At 46.0% G+C, this 12,529-nt stretch overlaps 1 protein-coding gene across 1 annotated transcript in view; it reads right to left on the bottom strand.

Moving 5' to 3' along the window:
- Positions 1-2,885: 2,885 nt before the first annotated feature.
- FAM169B (family with sequence similarity 169 member B) overlaps positions 2,886-12,529 on the bottom strand; it is a 47,203-nt gene continuing 37,559 nt past the window's right edge. The window contains exons 5-6 of the mRNA XM_030930923.1: positions 4,331-4,425; positions 2,886-3,005 (exon numbers count right to left, since the gene is read on the bottom strand). Of these exons, the coding sequence (XP_030786783.1) occupies positions 2,886-3,005; positions 4,331-4,425 (215 nt within the window). The remainder of the gene's footprint in view (positions 3,006-4,330; positions 4,426-12,529) is intronic.

Raw genomic sequence — 12,529 nt, 5'->3', positions numbered from 1 at the left:
TGGGATTACAGGCATGAGCCACCTCGCCAGGCCTGAATTATTAGTTTAAATGAGGGAACTTTAAGGTTTGTATATAATATCTCAATAGAGCTGTTTAAAAATAAGAGACAGGAACACAGAAAACCGAAAAATAAAATTGATTTAATAAAAACAAGACAACACACACAAACATGTGCATTATGGGCAGTCCTGCACACAGTGCTGGAAGGGACCCCTGCACACGGCCTCACAGCTGGCACGGACTGGGCAGGAGGTTGCTCTCAGTTCCACGGCATTGCCTTCTAACTTGTGTGGTCGATTCATATGCCCTTAAACAAAGCCATCAATACATCAGCTGTTCTTCCCTGAGAGGTTTATTTTTATTGAACAGTAACTTCATCAAACCCCTGAGACATTTTTAAACATTAATTTTCATGTAAACACAAAATACTAACCATTCATCTCAAATAGCACAATGCTCACAGCACACACATCCCATGTGAAAGGTTACATCTGACACCACACACAGGGCACCCTCTAGGCTGAAGACTTAACTCTACTTTTATGTTCTGTGCCACCTGCACAGAGAGCCCATTGTGTAAGGGGCAGGGGGGAGGCAGGCTTCATGATGTCTCCATATGAAGCTCTAAACTATATTTCTAGTCAATTGGACCCTTCCATCTTTGTAATGGGTGCAAGAGAGATGAAAACTCCAGTTGAACACTCCAGAAGATATTCCTTTAAAGAGAAGAGAGTTTCCTGAGGCCAGTAACCACACCTCACTTATATCCCCTGTGCCCGGCACACAGCATGTCCCTGAGAAAGCATGCTGAATATCTGTTGTACAACAGAATGAATGGATGGATGGATGGATGGATGGATGATGGATGGATGGATGATGGATGGGTGGATAGATGGATGGATGATGGATGGATGGAGGATGGATGGATGGAAGATGGATGGATGGATGGATGGATGGATGGATGGATGGATGGATGATGGATGGGTGGATGGATGGATGATGGATGGCTGGATGGATGGATCGGATGATGGATAGATGGAGGATGGATGGATGGATGGATGGATGGATGGATGGATGGATGATGGATGGATGGACGAACAGATGGATGAATGGATGGATAGATGGATGGATGGTCAGACAGATGGACAGCTGGGTGCATGGATTAATAAATAACAGCTCCCACTGTGTGTGTCCTTTGACTGCTCAAAGAACAGATGATGTATTCCCAGAACTTGGGACTGTTGGTGGTCTCCTTACCAGGCCACAGGAGGGGCTTTATTATATCCTAAAAAGGTAAAACCCAGCAGGGTGCGGTGGCTCACGCCTGTAATCCCAGGACTTTGGGAGGCCGAGGCAGGCGGATCACAAGGTCAGGAGATCGAGATCATCCTGGCTAACACGGTGAAACCCCGTCTCTACTAAAAATACAAAAAATAGCCGGGCGTGGTGGCGGGTGCCTGTAGTCCCAGCTACTCAGGAGGCTGAGGCAGGAGAATGGCGTGAACCCAGGAGGTGGAGCTTGCAGTGAGCCAAGATCACGCCACTGCACTCCAGCCTGGGTGACAGAGCAAGACTCCGTCTCAAAAAAAAAAAAAAAAAAAAAAAAGGTAAAACCCTATTTCTCTGTCAACAAGGTAACCAGGCAGCCCAGGGCTGACCCTGCAGCTGAACTCCAACAGCAAAGAGCAGAGGCGGCAAGGCCCACGGTAGCAGGCCCCTGGCTTCTCCAAAGTCAGTGATGAGCACAGAGGGTTTTGGGGTGTCCTCGGCAGTGGGATCAGATTTGCATTTTCCCAAAAGCAGGGGCAAGAACTTGGGTCATCTTCCTCAAGAGGGTCTGACCAGCTTTCTCTGGGAAAAATCCTACTGAAATCAGCAAGGCTGGGCCCAGTTGTAGAGAAAGCACCGCCCCAGCTCTCAGGGAGCAGGCTTTGGGCTCCCTAAAGCAGCCTGGATTTGCGCTCCACCCTTGAGGAGGGCAGACGGCTCTGGGACAGCTCTGCCTAGCCCATCGGACCTGGGGCCTGAGAGTAGGTCCCTGTCTCTGCATCCCAAGTGAGGCCATACACAAGCCACCAGACAGGGCTCCATCAGTATTTGAGAATGGGGAGGTCAATGTCACATTCAAGCCAGGCTGTCATTTTTAGTTGCTTTTACTATCACAAGCTTTTCCACTCAAGGCCACCATATGCTAGAAGCAACATCTGCCCAAATTCCTACCTGGTGCTTCCCATCTAAGCTGATGGCTGAAGCCTGTGCAGAGCCCTCTCTGAGCACCTCCTGTATACCAGGCCAGAAAAGAGCTCCAAATCTGCAGTAGGCACCATCCAGCCCCTGCCCCTGCCCTCAAGGCACTTCTGATGTGGCTGAAGCCTCCCCAGAAAGAACATGTGTCCCCCTGGAAACCTCTTTGGTGTCCGTGGTCTCACAGCAATAGCAAGGCTGGCATGTGCAAACCTGCAATGAGTTTCTACAGCCCAGATGGAATGGGTGTGGCCCCTTCCTGAGCATCTTTAAACTTCTGTAAGGAAAGAGGTACATTCAGTAAAACATCCCTGTGGTTCCGGTGAAGTCCCACCAATTTATCCTGAGAAGCAAAAGCCACATTAGTTTTAACAAGTAAGCTTCTGAAATGTTTAGGAACTATCAACAATTAACTTAGGGAAATATTTCCCCACTGTTGCATGGTGTCGTATGCTGAGTGCAGCATGTTCTCAGGCATTCTAGAGCCTGAGCCCACCTCAGAGGTATGTGGGGCCCGCGGGGTCACTGGCCCCTCAAAGATCCCTGGGGAAGGTGCACTCCCGGCCACACAAGTCTCAGACCCGAATCCTGGGACCCCAGGCAGGCCTCCGGACCCGGCCCAGATGGGCATCTGGAGACGTCAGGGACTGGACTTTGTAAGCTTGCCCAGTGTCTGCCCCGCCAGCCCGGTATCCTCCTCTTCCACTCCACACTCTGGATCATTCTTTGTGTCTTCCAATTCTTCTCCACGCATCCTCTCCTGAAGTCAGAAAAGAATCCACAGGCATGCCAATTAAACATGGCAATGGGGTTGTCCCACACAGTCTGGGGCTGGACGTTCAGGACATGCAGGTGTCCTGGTCTGGCTTGCGCCTTCACTTCCTGCTGAGATTCAGAATAGGCCAGGTTCAAACGCCCCAGCCAGCCACGAGGAAATCAGGTTTTGTGCATAGGAGCACATATTTACTGAAAGGAACTGAAGGACAGCCCAGCCTGGGGAGACCAGAGAAAGGGCAGGGAAGGAAGCACTACTTTCAAAGCTGGCACTCCGTGCTCAAATGTGCAGAATTCCCCCAGGTCCACACCCATGGGCGTTACAGTACCCTGGACACTTCTGCTTCCTCTGACAGAGGTTTAAAAGAAAAGTCAAGGATCAACAGAAATGGCCAAGTACTACGCTCTCTGTTCAGTGCCTGTTGGGTCTTAGGTTAGCCCATCTTTCTATGGTGAACCAAAGAAAATGAAAGCCCTCATCTGCCAGATGGCTAGAGCTAATGTCAGACAGGAAGCAGCTTTCTAAAACAATCCAGCACTTACTGGGATATTTTATGCTTTCATTGTTGAATCTTCTATTTCAGAGCAATATATTTTCCAAAATGAGCAGTATTTGTCCATGATGTACAAGTGTGAGTTTAAAGTAATTTTGGACTCTTTAGGGATTTGAGAGCAAAGACCCTTTGGCACCAGAAAATGGACATTTTCACAATACCCTGTGTGGGCAAGAGTCTGGTTTAGCCACAGGAAAACCAGGAAAACCTAAAATCTTATGAAATACTGAATGACAACAAGCCTCTAAGAAATATTCTTAATATTCCCTCAAGATTCTGCTCTACAGTCACTCTGGATTATACAAAAACCTAATACCTAATTCCACTCCATCCCAGCAATCTGAGCTTTTGCAGTGGAGGAGGAAAGAAAGACAAATTTGTCTTGTTTTTTGTTCTGCTTGACAGACACTGGTCCATGGCAAAATTTGAAATTCAGATTTTTCAATATTTCCTTAACGATGCAAGGTTACGGCCAATTCCCATGTGTTCTGTTCCATTTTGGTTTCGTTAGAGCTTGTCTAGTTTAGAGAAGAGAACCATAAAAAATCTAATTACAAAGGCCTCTCCTCGCAACACCCTCCTCCCATGATAGCCCAGAGATTCTGAGCCTAGACCAAGGCCCCGCTGCCACGAGAAGCCCACAGCCGAGTCATTTAGGAAGCTGCCTGGCAGGTTCAGACCACGGCTTCACTAAGCAAGGACAACCTGATTACTAAGAAAGTGAGAGGTTCATGGGGGTGATATAGTATCACCATACCTTGCTGCTGTCTCCAGGGGCAGACTGTCTGGGTGTGTCATTCTGAGAAGTCCTCGCATGACGGCTCACGTTCTCCTCGGAATTTCCTGGGTGTGCTGCCCTCCCCAAGCAGGAGAAAGAGGATAAGCAAATGAGGGTGGCTCCCAAGGGGCTGGACAATCAAAAGAGGAAATGGTACACTGGGGACCTTGCAAACATGTTGATAGCCATGACCCAATTCTATATCCTATTTTTTTTTTTTTTTTTTTTTTTTTTTTTTTTTGAGATGGAGTCTCCCTCTGTGGCCCAGGTTGGAGAGCAGTGGCGCCATCTGGGCTCACTGCAACCTCCACCTCCCAGGTTCAAGCGATTCTCCCGCCTCAGCCTCCCAAGCAACTGGGATTACAGATGCCTGCCACCATTCCTGGCTAATTTTTGTACTTTTATAGTAGAGATGGGGTTTCACTATGTTGGTCAGGCTGGTCTTGAACTCCTGACCTCAAGTGATCCTCCGGCCTCAGCCTCCCAAGGTGTTAGGTCAATTCTATCTTCTTGACCTTCACTTTGCCATTTGCTGCAATGCTCTCCAGAAGACAGGTGTCAGGAGATGCAAAGTAATGGTTCCACTCAAGCATTTCTGAGCTGGAATTGTGATCTGTTCTTCCATCGATTCTGGCATTCAAGGGACTCACATTCCCAGTTCTAGTCCTGGATCCTTTTTTTTTTTTTTTTCTTTTTTTTTTTTTTTTTTTTTCCTCACTGGTGGTTTTGCTCACAAGAGAGGTCATAATCACCCACGTTCAGTGAGTCTCCCTCCTCTCCTACCAAATCAGTACCGACTTGGAAAGGGATGACTTTCTTGTCCTCCTTTGCACCTCTCCACCCCACGTCCCCAAATCCATATGTGTGTGTGGTGTTCAGATCCCTAAAAAAAAACGCAGTTTTGCATTTCAGCTGAAAATACCTATGTAACACATTTTGTTTACTAAAGAACAAATGAATTATTTAGTTGTTATCTATATAAGTAAATTTTTAAATGTATTTACAGAACTGCATAAATTAGAAAAATTTGGTTTGGCAAAATTTAATTGTGGGCACTTAAAAATATCAGCACACTTTAGCTCTCTTGGCCATACAGAGTTTTTATGTCACACAGTAGTAGGTGCCCATGTAGTTAGCTGGTAAATGAGTTCAGAAGCCAGGTCAGCCCTATTCACTACTGCATCCCTAACGTCTAGGAAGTGCCTGGCACACCCGTAGATGCCCCATTAACAGTTATCGAATGAACAAATAAAGGAATACACGAATGAATGAATGAGAAAATGAAGTAGAAAACCCATTATCAATTTGCCACCTTTCCTAATGTTTTTATGTGTTGTGAGCTATCAAATGTTTACTTGTATTTCATTCCTAATCGAGGTTCATTAAATCTTTAAAAATGAGTGCACTAATTTGGAAGCACACCTGGAGGTATCAGAGCCCTAATCACAGAGGTAAGTTATCATCCAAGGCTGCAGTAGATTACAATGGCCACTAAGGGGAGCCACACAACCTGTCAAAGAGCAGCATTTGCCAGAAGAAAACACACCCAGTATGGTGGTTTTGCCCCCAGCACTCCCCAGCACACTGCACCACCACAAAATTGCTGTTGCTATTGTACTCTATAATGTATGAGTCACCAGAACAAACTGAAAAAAAAAGGTCAGAACTGCAGTTTCCTGGGCATTAAACTTTCAGAAAAGTAGCCCCCGCCTCCCATCTCATATTTTTCACAATTCTTGATGCAAAGATCCTTCTGGTTTAAAAATTAAATGCAAATAAATGTATTTGTGGATGACAACTGAATCGATTAAAAATTCAGCTAGAGAAAGAAAGCAAAACTATGACTTATAGATGGAAAAAAATTAATTTTTAAAGCAGTAGTCAATTATTTCCTGCCCCCAATAACAATTTTGTAAAAGAACATTTCACTGTTGATATATTCAGTTTCATTCTCTCTGGTAAAGAAACTTAAGCCATGTTTAGGCTGACCAGGAAATCACATCAGAAGCAATTATGATCCTATTGGTCAAGTTTCAAAGGCTTTGTCTGTAACTGAACGTAGGAAGAAAGAAATTTCCCACAAACTCCTTCCCTCAAAAGGTCTGCATAACCTGAAAATATTTTCAGGGCCATTATAAGCTGCAGATGTTATCAACAGCCAAGATCGCACAAACTTTTAAAGACCTGGCCCACCAATCAGGCTGCTTCAAAAATAGTCTTTAAAAAAACATTTGCAATGAGCACAAGTTAATTTCCCTTTGAAATGTTGTGAAATGTTCATGCCTTATTTAGAGCAAGAAGCAATTGATTCCACTGGGCTTCTTGCTTACAGTTCTATTTCTATGGCACATAAAATTATAGGATACCTCCAAAATAACTGTCAGGAAAAAGAAAGAACAGATAAAACTTGAAAAAACAGAACAAGTCAAGAAAGTAACTCTAAGAATCACTGACTAATTTAAGACTAACATCCAATTAATGGCCTGAGTTTCCCAGGGAAGAGAAGGTTCCGGAATCTGCATTGTTAGGTGACCCGTAAGAAGTTCTAATCCACTAACACTTGCTGATTTCCATGAAGACAGAAACAGACGAGAAACTGCAGAGCACTGAGCTAATCTGTGATCACATTTGCAGCCCCAACTCACCAACTTGAAAAAAACCTGAGATGTCAGCACTAACTGTCATAATGGCTGCAAGTTGAAGCCGGTTGGCTGAAAACCTTCCTGAGTGAATTAAAACCCTGACTGCGGGCCCTCGAGGGGAAAGAAGATGTGGGTGAAACTGGGAACTAGCCATGATTTATACAGGCAGTGAAAAGACCATAACTTAGAATTTTTTTTTTTAATTAAAGAGTTTTAGTAATCTAATTATATCCTAATTATAATGATAACCCTTATTCCTTCAAGGGACTCAAGCATGCTTCTGGAACATTCTCTGTGCAAGTCCCCTCATTTGCTGTTTTAAAACGAGAGTTGGTGAATCTCAGAGTGAATTAAAGTGACAGGTTTGGCATCTGACTTCCAGCTCAGTTTCCTCTGCCCAGACCACACTGACTCCCAGCTCTTGAAACAGCCCCAGTGGAATTCTCCAGGAGGAGCCATCTCCCCAATTAGGAGAAAACATCCTCGTCCCTGCTCACCCCTCTGGCCTGTGCGATTTCCACATTTCAATATGCAGCACATTTTCTTTTTCCATTTCCAGCCAAGGAACTGAAACATCCAAGCACAGAGGCTGTGCGAGGCCCCACAGCCTCATTTGTGAAGCGTGTCCATAAACCCGCACAGCTGGACAGCTCAGTGCCCAGGGACACGACCGGCTTCCCTTCATTCCTCAGTGCCACAGGGCAAGTCACTTAACTGCCTCATTAGGATCACAGCACAGCCCCGCCCTGCCATGCCTCCTTCCCGGGTGCCTGGTCACCCCACTAATATCTGTAAAGATCCATTAAGCCTTCCAGCATAAAAGCAAAACTGATCACTATTATCATCAATAAACTCCAAGGCACGCTCACCTGTCAACACCTAAGGTGGATCAGTCACCACGTGGAGAGAAAGCCTGACACCTTGGCTGCCTGTCAACCCCTTAATGAGCCACCTGCAGCTGCAGAAATGGCATTTGACGCTGATGGGAGCACCCACTCCAGGAGTGAAGGAGAGCCAGGGCTTTCATTTTGGACAGTTAATTTAAATTAACTGTCCCCCCTCACCTCCCACCCATGGCAGCACCTGCAGCCTGGAGGTGTCTGCTGCCCCAGCCCTGGCCTGGCCTCACCTCTCAGTGCTGAGCTGAGAAGTGCCTGTCATGAGCAGCCGTTACCCACCTTGCAAGAAGTGGAAAGTTCACTGTCAAAAAAGCAACTTGGGGTTGGGCGCGGTGGCTCATACCTGTAATCCCAGCACTTCGGGAGGCCAAGGAGTGCAAATCACCTGAGGTCGGGAGTTCAAGCCTGGCCAACATGGTGAAACCCCGTCTCTACTAAAAATACAAAAATTAGCCGAGTATGGTGTCACATGCCTGTAGTTCCAGCTACTCAAGTGGCTGAGGCAGGAGAATCCCTTGAATCCGGGAGTCGGAGGTTGCGGTGAGCCAAGATTGCGCCACTCCACTCCAACCTGGATGACAGAGCCAGACTCTGTCTCAAAAAAAATAAAAAGCAACTTGGAAATCCTGACACTGCAAGCCTGCTTTCCCATCTGACTGTTTAAAGGATTTCCCACCCCCTGCCTCTCCTGGAAACCCACCACCAAAGGCTCTGTTTTCGTGCTTCCTCCACTAAACCCCACTGGCAAACTGCCACTGGGGCACTGTCTCGAGCAACCAGAAACTGAAGACGGAGTGCACATCTGTCAACAGGGAAACAAATGACATCATGTCCATGCGACATCATACTATGCTGCTGTGAAAAAGACCAGGCAGAGGTTTTGCAGCACGTTGTCTCTGCGGCACTGCCATTATGTGTGCAGTCCCCTCAGAGGTGAGGAGGATAGGAGACTCGCGTTTCATAGTAAACCCTTTTGAGTTTTCAACCAAGTGCACACATTACCTTTCTTTTCTTTTTTTTTTTTTTTTTTTTTTTTAAGACAGAGTCTCGCTCTGTCACCCAGGCTGGAGGGCAGTGGCGCCATCTCGGCTCACTGCAAGCTCCGCCTCCCGGGTTCACACCATTCTCCTGCCTCAGCCTCCCGAGTAGCCGGGACTACAGGCACACACCACCACGCCTGGCTAATTTTTTTGTATTTTTAGTAGAGATGGGGTTTCACCGTGTTAGCCAGGATGGTCTCGATCTCCTGACCTCGTGATCCACCCGCCTCCGCCTCCCAAAGTGCTGGGATTACAGGCATGAGCCACGGCGCCCAGCCACACATTACCTTTCATTACCTGTTCAGAATAGTGTTTTCAACTCATCTTCAGCTAGGCAGAGGAAACTGATCTTACATGTTTCAATAATCTATCTAATTTTAAAAGGGGAGTCCCTTAGTCCCAGGGAGCTCCTAACTGCTAAATTGGGGGTGATCTTTTTGAGCAAGAAAGACCGGAAGGTGTGCTTCACTCAGGAGGGGAACGTTGGAGGATAAGATGTCCCCACCCAGGTCCTGCCTCTCCTTTGTTCTTGCCACAACAGAAATAACATCCACATGGGTCTCATTAGATCATGTAAATCCATACTAGTATTGAGACCAGAAATAACTAGACACGGTGCAGTGTTTCAGTCCTACTCACAGTCTGGAAGCTTTGCCTGGTGAAGTTGAACCTTGAGCCAGACACTGATGCACTGGCCCCAGGCCCCCAGGGGCTCCACCTCCCACAGGCGCCCTCGCTCCTCCGGACAGACCAGCAGGAACTGCCTACAGACTGGGAGAAGGGAACGCAGTGTGAGTCAGGAAGTCCCCCACCTCACCCTGGTTCACTCTGCGCCAGCTCTCTGGGTCTCAGACACAGCCCACTCCAGTCCTCTAGCAGCCCTCCACCCCCTGATCTCTGCTGGAATCCCTGCGGCACTCAAACCACTTTTTCACCTGCCTACCATGGACACGCCCACCTCCCTGGCTCCTCCCGGTGAGGAGCTCTCATCTCCATGCTTCCCATCTGCATTCATTTACCAGGGCTCCTCTAACAAAACACTGCAGACCGGTTGGCTTAAACCAGGAGTCCCCAACCCTTGGGCCACCGACCAGTGCCAGGACGCACAGCAGGAGGTGAGTGGTGGAGGAGTACACAAAGCTTCATCTGTATTTACAGTTGCTCCCATTGCTCATGTTATCACCTGAGCTCTGCCTCCTGTCAGATCAGCGGCAGCATTAGATTCTCATAAAAGCATGGACTCTATCATGAATTTTGCATGCAAGGTTGCACCCTCCTTATGAGAATCTAATGCCTGATGATCTGTCACTGTCTCCCATCACCCCCAGATGCGACCATCTAGTTGCAAGAAAATAAGCTCAGGGCTCCCACTGATTCTACATTATGGTAAGCTGTATAATTATTTCATTATATATTAAAATGTAATAACAATAGAAATAAAGTGCACAATAAATAAATGTAATGTGCTTGAATCATTCTGAAACCAATCTCTTGTCTCTGCCCCATCCATGGAAAAACTGTCTTCCACGAAACCAGTCTCTGGTGCCAAAAAGGTTGGGGACAACTGGTTTAAACAACAGAAATTTATTTCTCACAGTTATGGAGGCTGGACATCCAAGATCAAGGTGGCCCAGGGTTGTTTTCTCCTGAGGCTTCTCTCCTTGGCTTACGAATGGTCATTTTCTCCCTGCATCCTCATACGGCTGTTTCTGTTTGGGTCCATCCTGGTGCCTCTCTTCTTACAAGGACACCAATCATACAGGACTAGGGGCCCACCCTCAGGACTTCATTCAACCTTAATTAACTTTTTAAAGGCCCTATCTCCAAATGTGGTCACACCAAGGGCTTCAACATATGAATTTGAGTGGGGGGCCCAATTCAGTCCTCAGCACCATCCACCCAGGCCACTTTTCATGCACCATCCTTCTTCCCTCCCAAAGAAACTTCAGGCTTATCCTCTGCTCCCTCCTGGATTCCAGGGTCCACTCAAGCTTCCCAGACTTTTATGCTCACATTCATGGGTGAACATTTTCACATGGCAATGTCCTGAATCCAGGTGAATGGGAAACTGCTCCTGGTTCTGCAGGTGCCCATGAGGACTCCATTAGGCCCTCTTCTTAACATCTGGGGGGCCCTGGGAAAGAACACAGATGGAAACCTACACAGTGCAATGCTAAGTGCAGGCAGACCTCGGAGATACTGTGTGTTTGATTCCAGACCACCACAATAAAGCAAATATCACAGTAAAGCAAGTCACGCAAATTTTTTGATTTCCTAGTGCATTCACGTAAAAGTTATGTTTATAGTATACTGTAGTCTAGCAAGCATGCAATAGCATTTTTGTCTAAAAAATACAATGTACATACCTTAATTAAAATATATTTTAATGCTAAACAATACTAGTGATCATCTGAGCCTTCAGGGAGTCATAATCTTTGTGCTGGTGGAGGGTCTTGCCTCAAGGTTGATGGCTTCTCAGAGTGGGGTTGCTGTGGCAATTTCTTAAAATAACACAGCAATGAAGTTTCTTCCACTAATTGATTCTTCCTTTCACAACAGATTTCTATGCAGCATGTGATGCTGTTTGACAGCATTTTACCCACAGTAGAACTTCTTTCAAAATTGGAGTTCATCCTCTCAAACCCTGCTGCTGCTGCTTTCTCAACTAATTTATGGAATATTCTAAATCCTTTGTTGTCATTTCAGCAATGTCCACTGCATCTTCAACAGGAGGAGATTCCAACTAGAGAACCCACTTTCTTTGCTCATGCATAAGAAGCAACTCTTCAACTGTTCAAGTTTAATCATGAGATTGCAGCAATTCAGTCCCATCTTCAGGCTCCACTTCTAATTCTAGTTCTCTCTTTATTTCCACCACATCTGTAGCGACTTCCTTTCCTGAAGTCTTGGACTCCTCCCTCAAAGTTATCCATAAGAGTTGGAATCAACTTCTTCCAAACTCCTATGAATGTGGATATTTTGACCTTCCATGAATCATGAGTGTTCTTGAGTGTTCTTAATGGCATCTAGAATGGTGAATCCTTTCCAGAAGGTTTTCAGTGTACTTTGCCCAGAACCATCAGAGGAATCACTATCTATGGAAGTCTTAGGAAGTGTATTTCTTAAATAAGACTCGAAAGCTGAAATTATTCCTTGATCCACAGAATGGATATTATGTTAGCAGGCATGGAAACAACATTAATCTCTTCGTACATCTTCATCAGAGCTCTTGAATAACCAGGTACATTGTCAATGAGCAATAATATTTTAAGAGGAATCTTTTGTTCTGAGCAGTAGGTCTCAACTGTGGGCTTAAATTATTCAATAAACCATGCTGTAAACAGACGCGCTGTCATCCAGACACTGTTGTTCCATTTCTAGAGCACAGACAGAAAAGATTTGGCATAATTCTTAAGGGCCTTAGGATTTTCAGACCAGTAAATGAGGATTGACTTCAGCTGAAGGCCACCAGCTACATCAACTCCTAACAAGAGACTCAACCTGTCCTTTGAAGCTTTGAGGCCAGGCACCGACTTCTCTTCTCTAGCTATGAAAGTCCTAGATGGCATGTTCTTCCAGTAAAAGGCAGTTGCACCT

This window comes from Rhinopithecus roxellana, chromosome 5, assembly GCF_007565055.1.
Source record: "Rhinopithecus roxellana isolate Shanxi Qingling chromosome 5, ASM756505v1, whole genome shotgun sequence".
NCBI lineage: Eukaryota > Metazoa > Chordata > Mammalia > Primates > Cercopithecidae > Rhinopithecus > Rhinopithecus roxellana.
Note: the sequence above shows the minus strand (reverse complement) of the source record. Positions and strands in the feature narration are given on the sequence as shown.